Source organism: Dermochelys coriacea, chromosome 15 (assembly GCF_009764565.3).
Source record: "Dermochelys coriacea isolate rDerCor1 chromosome 15, rDerCor1.pri.v4, whole genome shotgun sequence".
Taxonomy (NCBI): domain Eukaryota; kingdom Metazoa; phylum Chordata; order Testudines; family Dermochelyidae; genus Dermochelys; species Dermochelys coriacea.
Window position 1 is genome coordinate 19,343,981 of NC_050082.1, and position 26,576 is coordinate 19,370,556.

A 26,576-nucleotide genomic window follows, 5' to 3' on the forward strand; every position below is an offset into this window, starting at 1 on the left:
CCCAGGCTAAGAGACAGGCCACTGGACTGGGACTCAGGCATTTGGGATTCTATTCTTAGCTCTACCAGTGGCCTGCTGTGTCCCTAGGCAAATCTCTTCCCTTCTCTGTGCCTGTTCTCCCCTCCTTCCCGTCTGCCTTGCCTATTTTATCTGTAAGGTCTTTAGGAAGAGACTGTGTCTATGTATTTGTCCCAGGCGCAGCACAAAAGGGCTCTGATCTCCGTTGGAGTTTCTAGATGTTACCATAACACAAACAAATAAAACAGCAAGAGAAGGGAAAACACAGTGCGAGCCCTCAGTCATATAAGGCAGAAAAGCCAAAACTCTGGACCACCATCTCATTTGGTAGGCCAGACATATTAACGATTCAACATTAATACAAAGCTCAGCCAATCTGTCGATAGGGATTATGCATCCTATTAATCTTACCCCCCTGGCAGGCTCCTTGTTTTGCTGATGGACATGTTTAAGATAAAAAGCTCCTTCGGACAGCTTGGACAGTCACGCTACAACTGTCCAGGTCTGACAATCAGACATAGTGTGTTTGTTGGGTGAGGAGAGGAATGGTGAAGTCAGAGAAGTTGGCTTGGGTGACCTGGCTGCTGTTCATTTTTCATTTCTACAAACAGCTATAAAGAAGAAGAAAACCCACCCAACCCTCCTCTGCCTTGATTTGGGAGGTTACATTTCCCCAGCAGAAAAGCAAGACAGTTGGACCCAGCCTTTCCACACGTGCTAGCTCCTTATCCATCTACCCAAGTCCCTTGAAGTCTATTGTACATTTAAAGACTCATCTTCTTGCTGAGGACAACCTTTTGCATGTACAGCACACCTGCGAGCCTCTCCAGATGAAGCAATGGATGGTCATGACAGGTGAAACGCAGGCAGATGTCTGAGGGGCTGGATCCCATATTCCATTGCACCAGGGGAAATGGCAGTCAGCCGTTCTCTCGCTCGGCTTGAGGAATCTAACAAAATCTTAACCAGACGTGCAAGTGTCCTCCCCAGGCATGGGCTAAATAAGCTACCTTGGCCGATGAACAAACTTCCACCCAGAATGGTGAAACTCAAGGGGATCTTGCTCTTTGAGACAGCAAAATCTACAGGAAACAGATCACTGTTCAGGAGCAGCCACCACCTCCCGCTGAACCCAGCCAGATTTGGGACAGAAAGAGGGGGTTGCATTTCTCTGAAACATCAGGTACTGGCCACTGCCAGAGGAAGGACACTGGACTATCAGGCTCATCCAGCCAGAGTTTCTTTGTTCTGCATTTGTGTTATTTCAAGCTCAAAACACACTCCAAGCAGTCTCAGTTGGACATTAGAAAGCAGGCACCTTTACGAGTGTTGGACGGATGCAGCTGCCTCTTTACCTTCTTTCCTGGGCTGATCTGTCCAGGTGGGTCTGGGCACCCTAGCCACCTCCCCACTCTGTGCTAATTTTGCTGCTCTGCAATCCGCTCAGAAATGTCAAAACCGAACCCTGCTTTGTTCAGTCCGCACCTACCAACAATTGCACTCCATGCTCTCCCCACTCTCCCAGCCTCTTTGCACAATTGATTATCATCAACTCCAAGACCTTCAGCTGTTGCAGCACTTCTTGCAAAGCCTCCAATGGTGCAAATGAGGGAATAAAGTCCTTTAACATTTAACTAGCTCTTGCAACATTTGCCACAGGTCAGCTTCATTTGCCTAGAACTTACAATCTGGGAAAAGCGGTTAGTAACCTCTGTCTTAAGTGTAAACATACGATCTCAACACACACACACACATACTCAGAGGACCATCTGGACTGGGCTTTGCTTTCTCCCTGATCAAACAGATTCGTAATGGTTACTGTAGTAACAAAACAGGGCTCAGTATTTTGTTGCCAAAGCACAGCCCCCAAAAGATAGAGGCAAGGAAATCAAGACAGATGTGCAACATGTACCCACTAAAGAAAAACACTCATTCCAACCCATGCATACTGCACCTCTGCCTAGCAGGATCTTCTGAAGTCACTCTTCTCATGCCAAGGAGTTAGGTGACCCCTTATTTCCCTATGCAAGCTACCCAGATCGCTGATCTCACAGCACTGCAGGGCTGCCTCATCTCCGCATAAGTAAGCGGGGCAGAACAATACAAAGAGCTTGGACTCTACCCTTCCCCTCCACCGGAGCCCCAGCCCGAGCCCCAGGCTGGCAGAGTTGAGTACCACAGGCTGGGAAACATATTTTCCATGACAATTTTCTAAAAAGAATATCGTCACAGGAAAATTTCCATGTAGTTAAAAAGGCATTTGTCACTGAATAAGAATAATGGTCATACGTAAGGCTTTTCAAAGAAGTCAGCTGTCCCAAGATTGCTCGTGAGTGCAGCATGCCTACAATGCCAGCTTTGGTCCACAAAGTCAGGGAAATTTCAATCAGTAGTTTGTGTGGAGCTTTCAGATACTTTAATAGTGGGCAAGGAGCTCATTTATATGTCTGAGTCAAAGCTTTGTGTGTATACAAACACAGTTTTATTTTAAATAAACACAATATTTATTTTATTTTCTCCTAACAGTTATTTCTTCCCCATTCCCCATTAAACAAAGTTGTTGAGACTGAGAACAAGAAAATGTATCCAGCCATTATGAAACGGTCAAAATTTTCATGCCGACCATAGGAGATACTGTAAAACCAAAAATTACACATGCAGGGAAGATGAAGGCTCGTTTTCGTTACAGAGCAAGGTGGGCAGACCAGAAAGTATTGTCAGAGAAGATCTCAAAACTGAGATGAAAAAATAACCCTGGCATCTAGAAAGGAAAATATGCCCTCAGCACTGAGACCACACCAAAATAAAAGACTCAGTTTACGGCCACACTCAACCACTCCCTCCTGTAAGATTTCTAACAGGCTTGTAAATCACCTTATCCCACTCGGTTACATAACTTCATAAACATTCAAGATCTCACTTTAAGTTACAAAAGCTCTGAATCTAAAGCAGAGAAAATCCAACAGCTCGTAAAACGGGGCTTATGTCACTGGAGAGTTTTCTTTTAGTTATCTTCATTTTCAGTGAGTCAGTCATTAGGACGGATTGGGGGATGGTGGGGAACATCAGGTTTCAGTGGCTGCTGCTACAATGATCAGGGTTTCAAAATTTAGCCCCCCCCAAAAAAGAGTGACCTCAGATCAATTCATATCTGATGAGAAGAACTGATGTTTTCATGGCAGTTGTTCCCATGTCACTCTGCACCGATACGCAGAAAACCCTGGTTTGATTCTTTGTCTCTTGCTTCCTGGGCTAAAAAAGAGACAGGAGCCCACACACTGAGACTCTGGGTAGGTCTACACTGCAGTTGTAGGGGTGCAATTTCTGCATGTGTAGGCAGACCTTGCTAAAAATAGCAGTCTAACCACAGAGGTATGGACTGAGTACATACCAGGTTCCTGTGCACTCTGGGGCTATGCCTACACATACTGCAATCTCACCTTGCAGTTGCACTGTAGAAATATCCTCTGAAAAGTAGGAAGCAAATTGCACATCACTCTGCAATGCACCCATCGACTCGGATGGATAGGCTCCAAAAGGACGTCCCATGATGGTGCTCCCCTGGCTAGAAAGGCAGTGATCATGCTAGGGAAAGGTTTTAAGTCTGTATGAATGTCCTGGAAAGGGGTACGGAACGGGAGGATTTGGGGATTTCAACAGGTAGGTGGAGGAAACCATGGACCCCCGTTGCTTGGCATAAGAGGAACAAAATAAGATGAGTATAACCATATGTGAGCAACTGATGCTTGGGAGGAGAAAACTAGAAGCTGAAGCTAGATGGAAACAAGGTGAACAGTGTGAGTAGTTCACTACTGGAACAATTCACCTAGGGATGTGCTAGGTTCTTCATCGCTTGACATCTTTAAATCAAATATGGGTGTCTTTCTTAAAGACAGGCTTGAGTTTAACCAGAAGTTATGGGCATGTTAGGTGGAATACTAAGGCCTGGGTTAGATGCTAGATGATCATAATGGTCCCTTTCTGGCTTTGAAAAAAACCAACCAGTATTTACACAGAAGACTTCTTCAATAAGACCTTCCTAATCTACTCCAGAAGCCAGGCTATTTCAGCTACAATGCACCATTTCAAAGCAGAGTCATACCAATCAGCCATAATATTGCCCTTCCGATTAGTTGATCTTCCTCATAATTCCTACCCCAGAGGTGGGCAAACTATGGCCCGTGGGCCACATCCAGCGCACGGGACTGTCCTGCCCAGCCCCTGAGCTCCTGGCCCAGGAAGCTGTCCCTACTCCCCCACAGCCACGCCACACAATGCTCTGGGTGGCAGGGCTGCAGAGCACAGCCTGACCTGGTGCTCTGTGCTGCATGGCTGCTTGTCCTGGTGCAGCCGTGCTGCCAGCCACCAGTGCTCCAGGCAGCATGGTAAGGGGGCAGGGAGGGTGTTGGATAGAGGACATGGGAGTTCAGGGGGTGGGCAGGGGTGTGGATAGGGGTCTGGGCAGTCAGAGGGTGGGGAACAGGGGTTGAATGGGGGCAGGGGTCCCGGGTGGGGGGACAGTCAGGAAGGAGAGGAGGGGTTGGATTGGGCAGCGGGAGGCAGTCAGGGGACAGGGAGCAGGGGGGTTGATGAGGCAAGGGTCCCGGGGGTGGGAAGCAGTCAGGAAGGAGAAGGGGGTTGAATGGGATAGTGGGGGGCAGTTAGGGGCAAGAGGTCCGGGGGTGGTTAGGGAGAAAGGGTGGTTGGATGGGACAGGGGTCCCGGGGGGCAGTCAGGGTGGGAGGTCCGGGGGCAGTCAAGGGACCGAGAGCAGGGGAGGTGGATGGGGCAGCGGTCCCCGCAGGGCTGTCAGGGAAAAAGGGGGTTTGATAGGGCAGGAGTCCCGGGGGGGCCATCAGGGGGCAAGAAGCGGGGGGGTCGGATAGGGGGCGGGGGCCAGGCTCCCCTAACTGTCCCTCCATTCTATTTCAGAAACCCGATGCGGCCCTCAGGCCAAAAAGTTTGCCCGCCCCACCCTATACCCTCAAGCCTAAAACAGAAAATATATTATTCCCTGTGCACAGTCATAAAGGGAAACCGATTTTAAAGCAAGCTGCTGGGGACACCATTGCTTTAAGGGTCCAAGATAATCTTCTGAAAAGCTGGCCTTTCACAAGAACACACGCACATGGGGATATATTTCCGCCGCTGCCCTGAGGCAGACTCTGGAGAAGAAGCATTGGCCTCTACCAATATTTGAAGCACTGTAAAAGATGGGAGCATCCCACTGATTTGAGAATTAATGAGCTTATCAGTGGGATGGACAGACAGATAGGCTGATTTGCCTGGAAACTGGGTTCCTCATGCTCAGTTTTGTATGTGACCCCTGGTGTGGGTGAAACAGATGAAAAACAGCAAGAAACTCATCAAGCATTAATAGCCATAGAGCCACTCACCTGGAAGGGAGCCTTTCCTGTCAGACACTGGTAAATGATGGTTCCTATACTCCAAAGGTCAGCTTTAGCATCATAGTGTTGGGACATAATGACTTCTGGGGCCTGAGTGGAGAGAGAACACAGAGTTTTGTTTAAAAAGACTCGGCTCTTTTCTTGGCAGCTACCAGAGAAACAGAAGCCCCTAATTTTTAAAAAAAGCACCGGGCCAAGATTCCACAAAAGAAAAGGGATTAAAAAATTTTCCCCCTGCTTTAAAGTGCTGCATTCATATTAGCAAGGAGGCAGTTTCATAACACTAATCTGGTTACTTGAGGCATGGTGTTACTTTAGGCACTGCCCACTTTACTTTTGCCTGATGCATTGTAGGCAAAACAGTGCTTCCCCTTGTCAGGCATTACAATCTCTATTGAATCAACTTGCAAACAAAGGAGTCCCTTTAGAACAGCATGGGCATCCCTTCTAAAACAAAGCAAATGCACGCACACACACACACACACACACACACACACTCCAGTTCAAGTCCCAACTTTACCAGTTACAGCCACGACAAACAAAGGATCAAGTTGGTACAGGTAACTCAGCCTTTCCCACTCCATGGATTTCTTAAGAGGCTAACCCAAGAAGGCAGCTGTGACATGTGGCAGCAGTCATGCCAGTGGACGTGACTGGAGTTCAAAAGCAGGCCCATGTGTTTATCCAAAAGAGGTCAGTCCCCACCTTGCTTCCCCACAATCTCTGTGGTCTGTAACCTTCCACAAAATGTACACCACTTCCCACGGCAAGTTTGCTCCAGAAGCTAAAGATAGCATGGATTCAGACTGATCAATAGCTCAGAATGCAATGTGCCTCTAGAACTGTGCAGAGGTGAAGGTGGGAGAAGGACAGGCTATCTTAAAACCTATATTTATAAAAGAGACTTCCTCTAACGCTCACAGGAGACAGGACTGGAAGGGGATCCGTTTTCTAGCTCTGCCACAAGCAAAGGATAAGAAAAGATTTGTTCCATTTGGACTGGCGGTGGTGTCGGGAGGAGAGGAGACAAAACAAAACACCCCACTCTGAACAATGCACTGACAGGAAGTCCTGCCTGAACACCAAACAAACAGAATCAAGGAAATGGCTGTCAATGGCAGAGGTGGATGCTCAGGACCATTCTGGGTGAGGACCCAGATTTCTGTAGGGGTCAGACACAGCCCCCTTTGCTGCATCCTCACACAGACATAGCATTCCTCTTACGGTGGCAAGGCAAGAAAGTAGGGCTGATTATGAGCATGCATGAGGACACACAGATAGGGAATGCAGAGGCCACCCCAGCCATCTGTCACTCACCATGGACACACAGGGACCCACAACAGCAGCAGAGTAAACCCCTTACTGCCCCCCAGAACTCAGAACACATTTTACTCAGAACTTAACACCCCCACACCTCCCCAAAAAATCACCTTTAAACCAAGAACATAGAACATTTTAAACCCAAAAGGAATTCCCAGAGTACCTCCAAAAAAAAAAAAAAAATGTCTCTCTCACTTTAAAAGTGAACCAGATATCTGATCTACTTCATAGAATCATAATCATAGAATATCAGGGTTGGAAGGGACCTCAGGAGATCATCTAGTCCAACCCCCTGCTCAAAGCAGGCACAATCCCCAATTTTTGTCCCAGATCCCTAAATGGCCCCCTCAAGGATTGAACTCACAACCCTGGGTTTAGCAGGCCAATGCTCAAGCCACTGAGCTATCCCTCCCCCCGTCTTGCAAGAGAACGTAAAAGAAAAAGCATCACTAAAAATATACAGTTCAGGAAAGTTTCTCAAGAGGAAAGAGGTTACATCACCCTTATATACAGCACGTCAACAAACAACTGGCTTAAAAAAAATAAAGTGAGAGGAAGTCAGGGTTGCTTTGGTTTGCACCGACAGATACAGTTTTAAACACAGTGGAGCTACAGGCCACTGTGTAATGCGGCCAAGACCTGTCCTAGGATGAAGGCTCAGGCTGGGGAGCTTAAGGAAAGTAGGCATTTAAACCACACTGAAATTCAATGAGAGTTGGCCACCTCAGGCAATGTCTATAATAAAAACACAGCAGTGGCCCAGCTGCACCGTAGACACTACAGTGGCCGACGGGGTTTTTCTATCCCTGTAGTAAATCCACCTCTCCCAGAGGCAGTAACTAGGTCAGCAGAAGAATTCTTCCCTCGACCTAACAGTGTCACCAATGGGGCTTAGGTCGGCTTCACTACATTGCACAGCCCTGAGCGACTTAGTTAAGCCAATCTACCTTTATAGGGCAGACCAGGTCTAATTCCCCATATCACCTTTGAAAACCCCAGCCTGAATTAATGGGAAAGCATCGACTTTCCAATGAATCAAACACACTCATCTTGCAGAGCAGTCACACGGACAATATCGAAGGCCTGGTTTGGTCATTTTTAATTTTGCTGCCCTCATGTGAGTGATACACTGAGGTTATTATATACCAGTTGACTCCATGCACACGAACAAGCAATTACCACATTACATTTCATCCCTAAGGGTTGTGGGTGGGGTGTTTTTTGTTTTTTTTTTAAATATGTCGGTTCGCAATCTAAGCAAATATCCTGCAGGCAACTGGCTCAACCCAGACACAAAGTAGATGTGGATCGCAATAGAAGCCAGGCGAACTTCATTTATAGTCATTGTTTTAGAATTAGATTAGGCTGTGAAATGTATTTAGCAGCAGGTTTAAAGACTGTAGGGGTAGATTCTCCAGGTTACATATGGAAAGCTGAGAATTCACCTCTCTCCTTGAGAGACGTGTCACGAGAGCAGATACCCAGATATTTATAACCTGAAATCTCTCTCGTTTGGAGTTTAATTTTAGTGCTTGCGACAACAGAGAGGGTGATTTGGAAAGCAGTGAGGTGCATGCATCATGCCAGCTTCCTAACATAGCCCTACATTCTTGACTAGTCACAATCCTCTCTGCTATCCTACAACCTCCTCTGGAGCATGTTTTAAACACATAAAAGCAAGGTCTTCTTTGTTTGAAAACAGGTGCCACCTTCTATCTCAGTAGCTTGCTCTGAAGCTCAGCCTGATGCAGGAGAGGTTTCTAATCAAGATTTGCAGGCTACAATTCTTCCATCAGTCCCACTTTATCCCTCTACTAATGGGGCACAACTCTTACTGACAGCGAGGAGATGTATATACACAAATGTATAGGGAATAAATAGGAAGAACTGGAAGTATTAGTACATAAGTCCAATTATGACTTAACTGGCATCACAGGACTTGGTGGGAATAAGTCTCATGACTGGAATACTTGTAGAGGGGGAGATATTTGATCAGGAAGGGCAAGCAGGGTAGAAAAAGGGAGGAGGTGTTTCATTATACATCAAGAATATATACACTTGTTCTGAGGCCCAGAAAGAGGTGAGAGGCAGACCATTTGAGAGTCTCTTGGTAAAGACAACAAGGGTAAAAGACAGTGGTGCTGTCAAAGTATGGATCTGCTATGAACTACCAAATCAGGAGGAGGAGATGGATGAGGCATTTCTAGAAAAACAGAAATATTCAAAACACAAGATCTGGTAGTAATGGGAGACTTAACTACCTAGTCATCTGTTGCAAAAAATAATACGACAAATCACAAAATTTCCAATAAGTTCTTAGAATGTATTGGCCACAACTTGTTGTTCTGGAAAAATAGGGAAGTAACCAGGGAAACAGCCATTTTAGACTTGATTCTGACTAACAGGGAGGAATTGGTAACAAGTATGCAGGTGGAAAGCAATTTGAGTGAAAGTGACTATGAAATGATAGAATTCTAAGGACAGAAAGGAGTGAGAGTGGCAGAATAAAGGACAAAGCAGACTTTGACAAACTCAGAAAACTGGTGGGAAACATCCAGTGGGAAGAACATCTGAAAGAAAAAGGAATTCAGGCATGCTGGCAGTTTCTCAAGTAGACAATATTAAAGGCACAACTGCAAACTATCCTGTAACAAAGGAAAGATAGAAAGAATAGTAAGAGGTAATATGGCTCCATCAGGAGATCTTTAATTACCTGAAACATCAAAAAGGAATCCTACAAAAAAGTGAAAACATGGACAAATTGCTAAGAAAAAACAAACGATAGCACAAGCATGTAGGAACAAAATCAGACAGACTAAGGTGCAAAATGAATTACACCTAGCAAGGGACATAAAAGGCAATAAGAAAAGGTTCTTCAAATACATCAGGAGCCAGAGAAAGATGAAGGAAAGTGTAGGGCCTCTACTTAGGGGGAGAAGCAGAGCTAATAGCTGATGACATCAAGAATCCTGAGGTGTTTAATGCCTATTTTGCTACAGTTGTCTCTAAAAAGGTTAATGGTAACAGATACTCAGCACAATTAATATTAACAATAAGGGGGAAGGAACCCAGCCAAAAGAGGGAAATAACAGGTTAAAGAATATTTAGATAAGTTAGATATAGTCAAGTTGGCAGGGCCTGATGAAATTCATCCTAGGGTACTTAAGGACCTAGCTGAAGCAATCATCTTTGGGAACTCCTGGAGGATGGGTGAGGTCCCAGAAGACTGGGAAAGGGCAAACATACCTGTCTTTAAAAAGGGGGAACAAAGAGGACACATGAACTTATAGATCAGTCAGCCTAACTTTGATACCTGGAAAGATACTGAAACAAATAATTAAATAAACAGTTTGTAAGCACCTGGAAAGTAATAGTGTTATATAGAGTAGTCAGCATGAATTTGTCAAGAACAAATTACGCCAAGCGAGCCTAATTCTTTCTTTGACAGAGTTACTGACCTAGTGATATACACAGTCCCCCATGACATTCTCATTTGCAAAGTAGGAAAATGTGGTCTAGATGAAATTACTATATGGTGAGTGCACAACTGGTTGGAAAAATGTACTCAAAGACTAGTTATCAATGGTTCATTATCAAACTCAAACTCAAGTGATCACAGAGATCAATCACAGGTCCGGTATTATTCAGCATTTTCATTAATGACTTGGATAATGGAGTGGCGAGCATGGTTAGAAAATCTGCAGATGGGATCAAGCTGATGTGATGGTTGCAAGAATTTTGGAGGACAGGATTAGAATTTAATATGACCTTGACAAATTGGAGAATTGGTCTGAATTTAATAAGATTAAATTCAATAAAGACAAGTGCAAAGTACTTCACTTAGGAATTCAAAATCAAATGCACCGCTACAAAATGGGGAATAACTGGCTACCTGGTAGTACTGCTGAAAAGGATTGGGGGGTTATAGAGGATCACAAATTGAATACGAGTCAACAATGTGATGCAGCTGAGAAAAAAGGGTAATAATATAATTCTGGGATGTATTAACAAGAATGTCATATGTAAGACACAGGAGGGTAACTGTCTTGCTCTATTCACTGCTGAAGAACTGTGTCCAGTTCTGGGTACAAGACTTTAGGAAAGATCTGGACAAATTGGAGAGAGTCTAGAGGAGAGCAACATAAATATAAAAGGTTTAAAAAACTTGACTTCTGAGAAAAGTTTAAAAAACTGAGCGTGTTTAATCTTGAGAAAAGAAGACTGATGGGGGACCTGATAAGAATCTTCCAATATGTTAAGGGCTGTTATAAAGAGGACTGTGATCAATTTTCTCAATGTCCACTGAAGGTAGGGCAAGAAATAAAGGGCTTAATCTGCAGCAAGGGAGATTTAGGTTAGATATGAGGAAAAGCTTTCTAATGGTAAGAGTAGCTAACCACTGGAATAGGCTACCAAGGTTGTGGAATCCCCATCATCAGAGGTTTTTAAAAACAGGTTGAATGAACACCTGTCAGGGAAAGTCTAGGTTGACTTGGTCCTGCCATAGTGCAGAGGGCTGGACTTGATTTCTCAAGGACCCTTCCAGCCCTGCATTTCTATGATTCTGTGTTCACATATCACACCAGAAAAAAAAAAAAAACGTATCCAGCTTGCTGCTGTCTAGCCCAATCAAGATATAGAGCAGGTACACCACTGGCTGGCTGAATTACAAACGGAGGGCCACTGTCTCTCAACACTGGGAACGGAGAGCAACGGAAGAAAGGATACTTTGTCCAGGAGGCCCTTTATCAAGGCAGCACCTTGGAAAAAGCCTTATGGCTGCAATGTCATTCCTATTCCTAGTGTGCATCTTTGCTACTCAGCCTGCAATCAAGGGATAGCACTGATTTTAGATCCCAAAGCCTTAACTGAAGGGCCCTGCTTCCTATCTGGAAGGGTCAATTTCTGAGTGGGGTCAATCAATAGTTTATTATTATTTACCAGTGGTTGCCTGAAAGGCAGATGCCAGCACAGCAGCATAGATGTTTGCCATCTTGCTGCTCAGAGAATCTTTATCAGGTCTCCCACTAGGGTTTCACTTTACAGCAACAGCTTTAAGAACACAAAATCCAGGTCTTGGGGGAGGAAAGGAAGAACTAGCCTTAACAGTTGCACAGAGCTTTGACTGGAATAACCTAAATAATCATTGCAGGTTCCACATGTCAGGTAGGGCCTGCTTTCTACTAGTCCATACAATACCGGAGTTTGACCACAAAAAGGTACATAAGCAGAGGGCACTTACCATGTACATAGGTGAACCACACAGTGTTGCTGCCATCATGTTGCTTTGCAGGTACCGGGCAAATCCAAAATCAGCTGCAAACACAAAGAAAAGTTCATTCACGCGTTCTAGAGAAGCCCAACCTTTCTTCAGTTGCCTCAATCCCCAACGTGGGCCCTCCTGTTTCTCCATGGTCCCTCAATACAAGGGACGTCCCCCATTTTGAATACAGAACTTGTACTCTCCCCCTGAGCTAACCCATGTTTCTCTCACTATTATTACACGCTCCATACAACAGAAAGGGTTGAGACAAGGCAGCTATAAAAGGCATTCTATATGAAAAGGAAGGAATCTCAATTCACTTAAAGGTGCCTGCAGTCACTATTTTTCCTGTGTCTGTTGTTCAATGTTTGTTGTTTTCAGGGGGACTCCAGCGGCCAGATTCTCTGCTGGTGGAAACTGGGAAGCCTCTATTGACTGCAATGGAGCTATGCCTCTTTACACTAGCTGAGCACCTTGTCTGAGATTTATGAATGCAGTGAAGGTCCAAGATAGCTTGATAGCTTTTCCCTCATTACTTGCTACTACTTCAGATTTGGGGAACTGATTGTTACACGGCATGACATAGGGCAGGAGGCAGGGTTGGACCACAATGTAACAAACATCAGCAGGGACCCACCACCATCTGTATCTTTGGAACATGCTCAGTTGAAGCAATATTTGACATGGCTGTTTATTTCGCCATCTGTCATTAGAATGATATTATGTCAGACTAGTCCCACTCCTGGACCACACATTGTCCTTCTTAAGGAAAAGGGATGGTTAAACAGCAATGTATGTGAAGGGTATGACGAACCGAGACTAATGCAGCACACATTAGCTAGGACTGCTGATTAGATGGCCCTCCACTTTTATGTGCCTGTGGGTTATTAGACACTTCTACTTTCCATCCATGCTTGAATTCTGGAGAACGCTTCAGCTACAGCTGAATGGCTGTAAAATTTCACACAGTCTTCTCCGTCAGACCTCATTTCTCAGCCAAAAGGCACTCATGCTTTCTCCACAAGACACAGTTGAAACAGAGCATGATGTAATTTAACTGGCACGAGTCAACATGCAGTATAGTCCAACAAGTGTCCATGAATCAAGATGTGACTACACAGCTCTCCTTTAAGAGAGACCTTGGGTTCAATAACTGGGTTTCTGGTGTGTGTTTGTGCAGCCCGTTGATCAGCATATGTTATATGGCCCCCTCTGTGCTTGATCCACAGAGGATGTAGGTCCATCACATCTAACCTGGTTCTTTAGCTTGAGCTGTAAACTGACATTTTTAGCTCTGGAGGTTTCTGAGTCAATCCCTGGTGTCAGCCAAGATGGCAGCCATTATGTGCTGTTTTTTAAATCAGAGCTCAGCGTTCACGAAGTATGTAGGGTTCGCAGTCTTGGGACACCAAAATTCCCTAACTCTCCTACTGCACTCTGCCAGCATGCCCCACCTCTGGTTTAAAAGGCCAGGACAAAATCAATCAATATCACTGCCTAGACCACTGTTGCCCAGGGAGAAATGAATGATTGTTTTTTCTGAGAAAGACACCTCAGCTTGTAACTGGACTGAGTCCACCCAATTCATTTCGCATATGTCACAGAACAGCCAGAGCATAAGAACTCTGTCACTCACTAACTACCACGGATGGTCTGGAACTAACGATCCAGACAATCAATCACTAGATTAGCAAAAAAGGTCATGTTTAAAAAACAAAAGACTTGCTAGTTAAAACAGGTTAGGTCATGTTTAAAATGTGCTACCTATTTTCCTAGTCTAGACAGAGCCCGAGAGATGAAAGGCTCCATATCTGAATACGCATCCTTAGGCCAGGAAGTCAAACTATATATAATCCACATGATTATCCATGATTTCATTTAAACATCACGGGGAGCTTGGGTGGATGCAGCTGATGCACTAGAATTTAAGATTTAACCACAATAGTTATCCAGCAGAGCACAGTGCTGATCAGCATCCACTTCTTTTGGAACAAGTCTAAGAAACAAAACAAATGGATACAGGGGGGGACAGACATTCCGTTGGTGTGAGCTAGCATAGCTCTACTGACTTCACCAGCACTACACTGCTGCACACCAGCTGAGGATCTGACCGGAGAGCTTTCAGGACATTCCACTGCAATGGTGAAACACTAATCCTAATTCCCCTCTGATCAGTTCACTTGTTTATTATCCAGTTGCAGCAGTCTGGATTGGCTAGTTAGCCATTTCCAAAGCCATGTTGATCGTTCTTGGGAAAGCGTTTCTTAAAGCAGGATATAAAGAAAGATTCTTACCAATCTTTATACGAATGTTGTTAGGATTTGACTTCTTGCCTCCAGCATAAGAAAGGAGGATATTCTGTGGTTTCAAATCCCGATGGATGATACCTTTGCTGTGTAGCATTTTCATGGCACCTGCTATCTGCTGGAGAAATAGCCTGATGGTATCTTCGCTAAGCGTCCGCATAGCTGGAAGGAAAAACAGACAGAACGATTGTAACACCAGCCATCACGAAGCAAAGCAGAAGGCAGCTTCTCCACAGAGATAAACAAGGATAACTCTGGATCCAGCACTTCCAACGCTCCCCTCAAGCTACTCGGTGAGAAAGTAACTTTTATTAAACTGGTTCTTGAAGAGCATCCCTTAAAGTATTGGTGACTAGTCTGCATTCTCCTCCAGATCTGAAATGATGCAAAGAACCTGAGCCAGATCCTCAGCTGCTATAAATCAGCATAGCATCACTGACTTCTGTGGCAGCTCCATTGATTATGGTAAAGATCCTCCCCTGGTGTACATTGGTGTATCTGGCCCTGTATCAGTATGCACCAACAGGGACGAGGCTGAATATACATAGCTCTAGTAAACAAAGTTTTTTTTTTAAAAATTAATAAAGTTCTATAAATGTGCATGCAGCTAACTGCATTCTCCTGGGAGGCAGGCCTTCTAGGACCTTTTGATTTTAAAAACAAAGAAATACAGAAAGGATCAAGAAGCTAAACAGGATCCCACATCTAACGAGGTTGATCCAACATTAACTCCAGCTATTTTATGAATCATCTTTCCCCCCACCTCTACAAGACATCTGTAAGACACGCCTACCAGAGATGGGATCCACCTACTGAACACAGAACAAGCCTCAATAGCAATACTGTGCGACGCCTTCCTGGGTGGATGCTAATATTCAAGAACAAATAAGGTTCAAAGAAATACATTTCACTTGAATAAAACCATCTCTCTCATAAATGCCCCAGTAATTATTGGGGGCTCCATTAATTGGGGGCACCAGCTGTTCTCTGGTAAGGTCTTAAACCATACTGGCAAGAGCATCAAAACACTATTCTACCATCTCAGCTAAAGTGGAGGAAACCTTAAGACAACACAGAGCAGGGCACAAGCAGTTTTAGCCCGACACAGGTAATTAAATATTTTACTTTAAAACATGTGCATGCAAAACAGCAAGAGATGTGGGCTGACTGAACCTCGTTAGAACAGAAAACAAACTACCATCCCAACTTCCAAATCTTTGCAGGGAGACTCACGACTAGCAGACCTAAAATGTCACTCAGTCGACCAAATGTTACAGGTAAATGTTGAGGTTACAGGGACAAACCATCCCGATGAGCCGAAAGAATAGTAAATATGGCAGGCGACCAGCTTGGCTTAATGGTGAAATCCTAGCGGATCTTAAACATAAAAAAGAAGCTTACAAGAAGTGGAAGGTTGGACATATGACCAGGGAAGAGTATAAAAATATTGCTCGGGCACGTAGGAAAGATATCAGGAGGGCCAAATCGCACCTGGAGCTGCAGCTAGCAAGAGATGTCAAGAGTAACAAGAAGGGTTTCTTCAGGTATGTTGGCAACAAGAAGAAAGCCAAGGAAAGTGTGGGCCCCTTACTGAATGAGGGAGGCAAGCTAGTGACAGAGGATGTGGAAAAAGCTAATGTACTCAATGCTTTTTTTGCCTCTGTTTTCACTAACAAGGTCAGCTCCCAGACTGCTGTGCTGGGCAACACAAAATGGGGAAGAGATGGCCAGCCCTCTGTAGAGATAGAGGTGGTTAGGGACTATTTAGAAAAGCTGGACGTGCACAAGTCCATGGGGCCGGACGAATTGCATCCGAGAGTGCTGAAGGAATTGGCGGCTGTGATTGCAGAGCCCTTGGCCATTATCTTTGAAAACTCGTGGCGAACGGGGGAAGTCCCGGATGACTGGAAAAAGGCTAATGTAGTGCCCATCTTTAAAAAAGGGAAGAAGGAGGATCCTGGGAACTACAGGCCAGTCAGCCTCACCTCAGTCCCTGGAAAAATCATGGAGCAGGTCCTCAAAGAATCAATCCTGAAGCACTTAGAGGAGAGGAAAGTGATCAGGAACAGTCAGCATGGATTCACCAAGGGAAGGTCATGCCTGACTAATCTAATCGCCTTTTATGATGAGATTACTGGTTCTGTGGATGAAGGGAAAGCAGTGGATGTATTGTTTCTTGACTTTAGCAAAGCTTTTGACACGGTATCCCACAGCATTCTTGTCAGCAAGTTAAGGAAGTATGGGCCGGATGAATGCACTATAAGGTGGGTAGAAAGCTGGCTAGATTGTCGGGCTCAACGGGTAGTGATCAATGGCTCCATGTCTAGTTGGCAGCCGGTGTCAAGTGGAGTGCCCCAGGGGTCGGTCCTGGGGCCCGTTTTGTTCAATATCTTCATAAATGATCTGGAGGATGGTGTGGATTGCACTCTCAGCAAATTTGCGGATGATACTAAACTGGGAGGAGTGGTAGATACGCTGGAGGGGAGGGATAGGATACAGAAGGACCTAGACAAATTGGAGGATTGGGCCAAAAGAAATCTAATGAGGTTCAATAAGGATAAGTGCAGGGTCCTGCACTTAGGATGGAAGAATCCAATGCACCGCTACAGACTAGGGACCGAATGGCTCGGCAGCAGTTCTGCGGAAAAGGACCTAGGGGTGACAGTGGACGAGAAGCTGGATATGAGTCAGCAGTGTGCCCTTGTTGCCAAGAAGGCCAATGGCATTTTGGGATGTATAAGTAGGGGCATAGCGAGCAGATCGAGGGACGTGATCGTTCCCCTCTATTCGACACTGGTGAGGCCTCATCTGGAGTACTGTGTCCAGTTTTGGGCCCCACACTACAAGAAGGATGTGGATAAATTGGAAAGAGTACAGCGAAGGGCAACAAAAATGATTAGGGGTCTAGAGCACATGACTTATGAGGAGAGGCTGAGGGAGCTGGGATTGTTTAGTCTGCAGAAGAGAAGAATGAGGGGGGATTTGATAGCTGCTTTCAACTACCTGAAAGGGGGTTTCAAAGAGGATGGCTCTAGACTGTTCTCAATGGTAGCAGATGACAGAACGAGGAGTAATGGTCTCAAGTTGCAATGGGGGAGGTTTAGATTGGATATTAGGAAAAACTTTTTCACTAAGAGGGTGGTGAAACACTGGAATGCGTTACCTAGGGAGGTGGTAGAATCTCCTTCCTTAGAGGTTTTTAAGGTCAGGCTTGACAAAGCCCTGGCTAGGATGATTTAACTGGGACTTGGTCCTGCTTTGAGCAGGGGGTTGGACTAGATGACCTTCTGGGGTCCCTTCCAACCCTGATATTCTATGATTCTATGATTCTATGAAATGTCACTCAGTATGATCATTGCTTCATACATGTGACACCCATGTACAGGTATGCAGAGCTTCTCTTCCCCCACTGGACTCTGTTCTCATGAGCCAGCACTCTACTGGAATTTACAAGACACCTGCACTTCAAGTGAAGTCTTGGTGAATGGAATATACCAATTGTTACAAAGGCATCTTGAAATTTTAGTCCGACTAATCCTGACAGTATCTTATATGAAAAGCATGGTCTCATCTTTAACACCACATACTCTCAGGAGCATGAAGGGGGAGATCCGCACCTGGTGTACATTAGTTTAATACTCCGTTCATTTCAATGGAGCCATGTTGATTTACATCAGCGAAAAGACAGGGCTAGTATGTCCAGCAAGACTGGTTACATTCTCCTCCATGCCAGTTTCTCTCGAATAGACTGTTCCTCATATCTATACATCCATCCATCTGTGGTACTTTTATATGGCTCCCATCACCACAGTATCTGATCACCTCACAATCTTTAATGTACACAACATCCTGTACTATTGCCTCAGTTTAACAAATGAGGGAACAGAGACCCAAAGAAACTAGGTGACTTGCCCAGCATCACACAGAACATCTGTGGTGGAGCTAAGAGTTGAATCCAGGTTTCCCAAGTGCCAGGTTAGTGTCCTAATCACTGGACCATCCTTCCTCCCAACACCTTAGCTGATTAGAAGTCATGATTAACATGTCTACAACCACAGCATCAGGTCTTCTGAACAGGCAACACTGACCCAATAATCTGCTACAGAAGCTTTGGAGCAGGGACCATCATCACTAAAAGAGTATGACAGCCTCTCCCCCCCACCACAAATAATCTCTTTCAAGATTTATTTTGGACCCACAAATCTAATGGGCCCCACTGTCTCACTATCTGCCTAACAAAAAAGTACAACTCTAAACTCAGCAGTACTTATGCTGTCAAGCTAAAGGAATCTATAATAGCCTACTAGCTTAACACCCTTTGCCTCTAGCAGTGAAACAGTCTTGTAAAAGTCTTGTTCTGACCTGCAGTTCTGCCAGCAAGCCACAATGTTTTCAAGGCATTACCCTCTCTGAGCTGTTTCCATATAATTTACCAGCTAAAAGAGTTAAATGCATTATAAGCCATCTCTCCACCCCGCACGTGTTAAGAGTACATAACCTGGAGCTAGCCTTCTACTGCTTTACACTGCAAAAATAGACTAATACGGGGATTTACAAAAATCCACTCATTTTGGAGAGAATAGTGCAGAATTTAAGCTTTCACTTAAACAAAAGTTAAGTGCCAAGTTCTTAAGCTTGTGAAGATATAACCTCCCAAACATGAGGAGTATGCAAACCAATGCATGGCTGCTTCCTTGAACTGGCAGACAGACTGCTCCAGTGCATCTGCGGCCACTCTGCATAGCGACGAAGCAGCAACAGAATAAAACTGGTACAAGACTGAGGTCTGCTGCACAGACGCTGCGACTCGGAAGCCTGTGGGCAGCAACGAAACAAAAGGGTCAAGTCAGTTTCACGCTGCTGCTCTCGGGGGGCGGGGCAGGAAATGCATTGCCATCTGGGGAGTGCTGGGAAGGAAACCCCTTTCCTCAGTGGAAAAAAAAACCATGAGAGAAAAGAAAAACAGTTTGACTAGCTCTCGTTTACCTCTCATCCCCATCCCGTCCCACAGCAGCCGGGAGGCTCTGGAGGGGTAGAATGGCAAAGGGTCTTTTTGCTGCATGGCTGCCTCCACTCTGCTCTCAGGAGTCGCTGGACAGCAGGGAAGAGAGAGCTCCTTTTACCTTACAGCAAGGGTCTCCAGAACCCCACGAGCCGGAGGCAGAAACAATACACGGCCTAAGTCCTGGCACCTTCCCACCTCCCAGCAGCTATGCTTGATGCAAGCGCACAGTCCCTGGATCTTGTTGGTAGTTTTCCCAGTTGTAACTTCCCTATTTACCCTCTGGCTAGCTGGTTTAGTCCCCACACTAGCTGTCTAGCAAGATTTTCTTGCCCTACTGGGCTAAGAGATCAGGAAAAACGGGGACTGTCCCTATTCCACCAGAAAGGTTTCTGAAGGGCAATAATGTGCTGAGGTTAGCTCGTGGCTGATCTCCAGGGCAGTATCCCATAAGCAGAGAGAGGGAGGGAGAAGATACAGCAGAGCAGACCTGTCCAATTCATGGGCCATTCAAGCAAAGTAGAGCATGATCCAATTTAACATTTCTCTGCTGCTACATCCTCATCCTGAGCAAGGAACTTGTGCCAGTGTCCCTATAAAAAGAGGGAGCATTAGCTCATCTTCACCATTGCTAGGGCCCTACCAAATTCACAGTCCATTTGGTCAATTTCACAGTCACAGGATTTTAAAAATAATAAATGTTATGATTTCTGCTATTTAAATCTGAAATTTCATGGTGTTGTAATTGTAGGGGTCCTGATCCAAAAAGAAATTGTGGGGTGGGCACGAGGTTATGGTGGGGGGGTTGCGGTACTGCTACCCTTACTTCTTCGCTGCTGCTGCTGGTGGCGATGCCTTCAGAGCTGGGCAACTGGAGAGTGGCAGCTGCTGGCCAGGAGCCCAGCTCTGAAGCCAGGGTTGCCACCAGTAGCGGTGCAGAAGTAAGGATGGCATGGTATGGTATTGCCACCTTTTCTCTGCTGCTGGTGGGCTGCCGCCTTCAGAGCTGGGCACCTGGCCAACAGCTGCTGCTCTCCGGCTGCCCAGCTCTGAAGTCAGTGCAGAAGTAAGGGTGGCAATGCTGCAACTCCCCTAAAATATCCTTATGATCCCCCTTGCAACTCCCTTTTGGGTCAGAACCCCCAGTTTGAGAAACGCTGGTCTCCTCTGTGAAATCTGCATAGCATAGGGTAAAAGCACACAAAAGGCCAGATTTCACAGTGGAAGACCAGATTTCATGGTCTGTGACCCGAATTTGGTAGGGCTCTAACCATAGCATAGCTGGCAAGGTATTAAAACATGCAATGGGGACTGGGCACTCCCCAACCTGAGTGTCCTTAGCCTGCGTTCTCTGCAAGGCCTTGTTACAGTTTCACGAGCCTTGCTCTGCCATACCTAAGAAGTAACAATATTCATGCATTTATTTTTGTGGGCTCAACAAGCAATAAGGCATTCAGCTGACTGCCTCAGGGACTGCTAGAGACAGATCAGTAGAACAGAACAAATATTTACAGCAGGTCAGTCACAGGCCTGCATGGCTCCAAGCTCAGAGTCTGGAAAAAGCTGAAACCACCTGAAAGCACCCTGGTCAGCATTCTGTGGACAGGGAAGGAGTGCTTCACCTGCCGGGAGGCTGTAAAGTGACCTAGAGCAAACACAGAGGGCCTGTATCAGATGACTCTAGCACAGACATACTGAACTAGACATGACAACTTTATGGACAGGCTTTATGGACTTCAATACGGGCCTGATCCAAAGGCCATTAAAGTCAATGAGTGAGCTTTGGGTAAGGCCCTATAAGTAAGGCCCTACTTAACTTGCGATATTGCAGAAATTGCTTCCACTGCAATTTTGACAGTGGGAGCCCTGGGTGGCCGACAGTGGGGGCCCCGCTCTCAGTCCCGGGTGAGAAATGCCTCACTCCCTTTTGCAAAGGGGTGCCCAAGAGCTCAAGGGCATCCTTCTTGCAGCTTTCCTAACTCGTTAGAATTCAACCTACAGTAGTAATTTTCAACCCCTTTCAACCCACATGCTCTCACACGTCAAGGTCTATCTTTTAAAAAAAAGACAGATGTTGCTCTGGTGAGAAATTCTCCTCACAAAGATGGCTACTCCATCTATCTGCCTTACTACCAATAGATGGCCAGAGCTGGAGGCCAAAAGAGACCATTAGATCACCTAGTCTGACGTTCCGCATAACACAGGCCATAAAATTTCATCCAGTTACTCCTGTGTTTCGACTGCTCCGATAACCTACGGGGCAACGCAGAGCTGTACTGTACTCTCTCACTTCAATACATGACACCAGATGAGCTACAACTGAAAACAAAGTAAACAGAGCCGCCAAAAGGAAAGGCACGTCGTACAGTGAAATCAAATTCCTGTTCCCTGGAAGCAGTGCAATTGCAGCAGGCCACATATCCAAGGGATAGGACTGAAAATGAGGGGGAAACCAAAACCAACGCATTTCACACTGAAGAACACACACACACACACACACACACACACACACACACACACACACACACACACACACACACACACACACACACACCTTTTGCTTTATGATGGGATAGAGAATTAGAGTTGCTTTGGGTCCAACAAAGAATTAAAATATCGCCTAACATTTTTAATTAGAGGGCAAAATGGATCAGTAGGCTTAAGAGCCTATTCTTCCAATGATAAGGGGATTTGCATGTGTAGCTCACATTAGCATTAACAGGAATTACCTGCAGAAATACTCCATGAATGGATGGGAAAAAGAGATGCCACAATTAAAGAGCATGATGCAGCTATTAAAATAAGCAGTGCAGTCAAGTAACAGCTCCACATAGCAGGGAATTCAGGCTACAGAGCAGAAGTTTGCTTGGGTTTTTGTACTTCAGTGAAGTGCACTGGAAGAAACATGAACTTTCAGAAATGTTTAACAGGGGGACGAGCTTTAAAAAAAAAAATTCTAAATCTAAGAAGGGCACCGAAGGGCCTGCACACAATGACAGGTGACTGTACCCGGGCAATAAGAGAACACCCAGTCAAATGACAATACAAACAGCCGTGCGGGGAACAGGCAAACCAGCACGAAATAGGATGGGCCCAGTCAGATGTTGCTGAGGCAACAGATATGAACAGTCCATGCCTCATTTGCAAACTCATTCTGGAAGTTTATTGAAGGCTGGATTGCAAACCAAGCAGAGGAGCTTGGGAGAAGGTGGCAGGAGGTAGAGAGGCTTTTTCCAAAAAAAAAAAAAAAAAAGAGCTAAAGTAGCCTGAATAATCTTAAAAGCAAAGCTACTAATCTGAAACTTCTGTTTGCTGATACTACAGACATACGAGCACCACATTGCTTGCATACATCCTTAACAGATGTCTCCTCTGTGATTTGGAGATGGGATCTGCTGGTAAAAATTTCTCTAAAAATAGGTTTTGATAAGGATCAGTGGGTTTTTTTTAATATATGGAGTTCATCTGATGAGGTTTTCCCTTTGGTGCATATAGCTCACTTAGGTTTTATTAGCCACTGTTATTCATAATTGTCCCCTAGATGTTAAGAGTCAGAAGCAAGACTACACGTCCTTCAATTTATTCTTACCTGGTAGCTGCTCCTCATAATTGTAAAAAGGAAAGTAATTTTAGAGAAGGAAAAAGCTCAACATAACCACCTTTGAGAAACCCAGGGATCAAAGCAGCAACCAGTAGCCCATTGGACATTAAAGCTCCAAAAACAAAAAGGTTGGATGTCAACTAAAATTTAACATCACCTTCTAGAAGTAACTATCAAGCTCCTTATAATTGTCAGTTTTGGATGCAAAGAAAGCAAGTCATGATAGCAAGCAAATGAGTTTAATTCGCAGCCTAACCTAGTAGCATAGGGGTGCTCCACTTTTGTCACGGTGTGCTCGTGCGAGTGACAATACAAGTCAGTGCATTTTTCTATAAACTGCTGCTGGAATCTTAACATTCAGAGAGAGAGAGAGAGTGTGTATGTACATGTACATGTGCGCGGTTCTGAGTCATAGATGCATAGCTCAGTGGTTTACCCTCTAGAGCAGGGTTTCTCAATCCACGTGTTGTGACCCAAAATTGGGTCACCAGAACGTATCAAAGGGTTGTGTGGCAGGCCCAGAGGGGCAAGGGAACGAGTATGGCTGGGCCAAATCTGAGTGAGTGGCACTGCAACCCCATACACCAGGTTGCAATGCTCGGTGCAGGGAGCTGAGCCAAGCCCAGCCAGCCAGCCCTGTGGGACTGGAACCGCAGGAGCTGCCACAATGGTATGCACAAGTGTATATTATGCATCATGGGTAAGAAATATTTAGTAAGCCAGATGTTTTTTGTGCTAAAGCTATTTACTAAGTCGCAACAGGCCATCAAGGTTTACAACTGGGGTCCTGAGCTCTAGAGCTCAGGTCAGCTACACTGAAAAAAGTGAGATACCATGCGTTCAATTTCCTACTGATCTAGAAGCGCATATCCCGTTGGCTTACAGTGGGACTTGTGCTCCTAACTGACCCTGGTTGCTGCAAAAATCCCACCCTACAAGTCACATTTTCAAAATGGGCAGAAGCAGCCACCTGTGTGCACAGCACTTTGCAACTGTGCATACAAGTAAAGCTTTGTGCACATAGCTCAGGAGACTGCTTGAAACCATGGACTCCTAAATGACACTCCTTACCTCTTGTCTCCCCAGCTGCACCCCCATTTCATTGCTACAGATCACAGATCGTAGTTAGTCTAGTTGAACAATTTTAATGCCATAGTAAATCAACTAAGGTTTGGCTATTTTTAAAGTGCTCCATTATTAAAAATTCCAATTATAGTCAGCAAAAAAGCTCCAGAGTACAAACAAATTAATTTGGCACTCATGAAACTATCCGTGCTCCAGGAAAGGGTGTTCCATTTCTGCACACTATTACCTAATGGATGTGAAAGCATCACAACAGAACTAACGCCCAGCATGCAAACCTCGGAATTAAAATGCAAGTCTAGGTCCCTTCTGACTCATCTCTACAAAAATTACGTGAAGAGTAAATTGATTCTTCACATTTCTTCAGCTACCAATACCCTTCCAGAGACTAAAAATCAACAGTTAAATGTCATTTACCATCCCATATGAAGGGGCTGGAGCACATTAGCATGAGTCCTGAATTCATCATTCATGAGACACTGCAGTTAGCTCCAAGGCAAATCTGAATTTAGCTTTTAATCCTTCAATTTCCACAGTGTCCAGTCAGCATCTAATTTAAATAAAAAGCATCAAGTAACATCCAATAAAATCATTATTACTATTATTTTTAATACTGTCTCATAATGTTAACAAATGCAGAAGACACTCTGGATTGGCACTGTCTGTTTAAACATGACCCAAAAGCCGCACAGAAAGAGAGATTAATAAATACTAAGAGACAGCTTTAATATTTTAGTCAGCCTGCAAGACAAAAACAAAATGCTTAAAAAAGGACAATAAGTTTTAAATCCAGTATAGCTCCAGCAAAGCTACTAGTTAAACATTCAGGAAACGGGCTCTCTTTTCTCCATTCTAAGGTGGCAAATGTCTGTCTTTCAATAGGAGCCTTGAGTTCTAGGTGCTGTTCATTTAGGCCATGATCCTGCAAGCTGCTCAGTGGGTCTCTGGACTGGCAGAGCAGCTTGTAGGATCAGTGTCTCAGTCCCTGCATCACAAGTAACTTTCAGCTCAAACTAATAAAAGAAGAGAACACACAGCCAATACCACTACCCTGAAGCTAATGAACACATACAGGTCAAAAACATCTGACAACTATATTGCGCTGTACAACAGTTTCTGAATGTTTGTACTTGTCACTACTCTACACTGTGCAGGCTCTAAATTTCCCCTGGCATTTCAATTGGATGCACACGGTTCTTAACGTCCGACCCTGTACTGTTGGGCAGCAGTTCCGTGTGCTGTTAAATACATGTGGTGTTACATCCCAGAGGTGGCTGCATTTTGCCTACATTTGTTTAAAAAAGAAAGAAACACCCAACTTTCTTTGGGATCCTTGAAAGATGAAACACTATGCAAATGCAAGGCATCAGTATAAACAAGTTCACAATTTTTTTTTTCAGCTGATGAGCAAGATGCCAGTTGTGCCTAAAGCAGCTTGTAGCCATTGGTGGAATTCAAACAAACAGTCTAATTACAATGACCTTATAAATTAAACAGGATAACTGCGGACAGCAGCCCATTCCCAGTTGTCATCATTGACCTAAATTGCAGAGCCTGCAAGCAATCCTAGTTGGCTTCCATGTACTTACTATCTGCAAAGCATATGTATGTTCACCAATGAAGAAGGACTTGGCAAAGGGAACAGAAGAGCTATGATGCTGTATTTGTTTCATAGGGGAAAGGATCAGATCCACAGGCTTCACACAAGAACCAGAAGTCACCCAATGAAACTAATATGCAGCAGGTTTAAAAACAAACATAAGGAAGTATTTCTTCACACAATGCATAGTCAACCTCTGGAACTCATTGCCAGGGGATGTTGTAAAGGCCAAAACTATAACTGGATTCAAAAAAGAATTAGATAAGTTCATGGAAGATAGGTCCATCAATGGCTATTAGCCAAGATGGTCAGGGGTGCAAAACCATGCTCTGGGAGCCAGATGCTGGGAGTGGACAACAGGGGATGGATCATTGATGACTGCCCCGTTCTGTTCCTTCGCTTTGAAGTGTCTGCATTGGCCACTGTTGGAAGACAGGATACTGGACTAGATGGACCATTGGTCTGACCCGGTATGGTCATTCTTATGTTCTTATCTTTCACGAGTTCCAAGAACTCTAACAAATAAAAATTCAAAATGTTTCCTTTGGAACATAAAGGATGTCCTTCCCTTTGGTCTACTTACTGTGCAGGTAATCAGCCAGGTCACCACCATTGCAATACTGGAAATAGAAGAGAACAGCAGAAGTTTAGTTAGCATTGGGCAGGTTGGCAAACATTTAAAGAACAGAGGAAGCAAAATTAAGTAAGATGGGAATTCCATAATGATGTTTATATCATGGGATCAGGAAAAGAACCTGGGAGTGACTACGAGTAAATATTCAAAGCTCACTCAATTATACTCCCTCGCCAGTAAGGAAACGTCCAATGAGATCTCAATTAGAAGAGAACATCAAGTATATATGAGGTTTGGCAGCTCTACAATTATAACGTGTGGAGAAGTTATTCTTTCTATGAAATTGCTCATTAGCGAATAGTAGGTGGTAACGTATATTCCCCTTCAAGATAAAGTCTTCC

General features: G+C 44.7%; 1 protein-coding gene across 5 annotated transcripts in view; it reads right to left on the bottom strand.

Moving 5' to 3' along the window:
• ULK1 (unc-51 like autophagy activating kinase 1) overlaps nt 1–26,576 on the bottom strand; it is a 104,501-nt gene that overhangs the window by 54,921 nt on the left and 23,004 nt on the right. For all 5 annotated transcript variants that reach the window (XM_043497717.1, XM_043497716.1, XM_038373084.2 and 2 more), the window contains 4 exons: nt 26,185–26,221; nt 14,304–14,477; nt 11,989–12,062; nt 5,415–5,516 (listed from right to left, as the gene is read on the bottom strand). In XM_043497717.1, the coding sequence (XP_043353652.1) occupies nt 5,415–5,516; nt 11,989–12,062; nt 14,304–14,477; nt 26,185–26,221 (387 nt within the window). The remainder of the gene's footprint in view (nt 1–5,414; nt 5,517–11,988; nt 12,063–14,303; nt 14,478–26,184; nt 26,222–26,576) is intronic.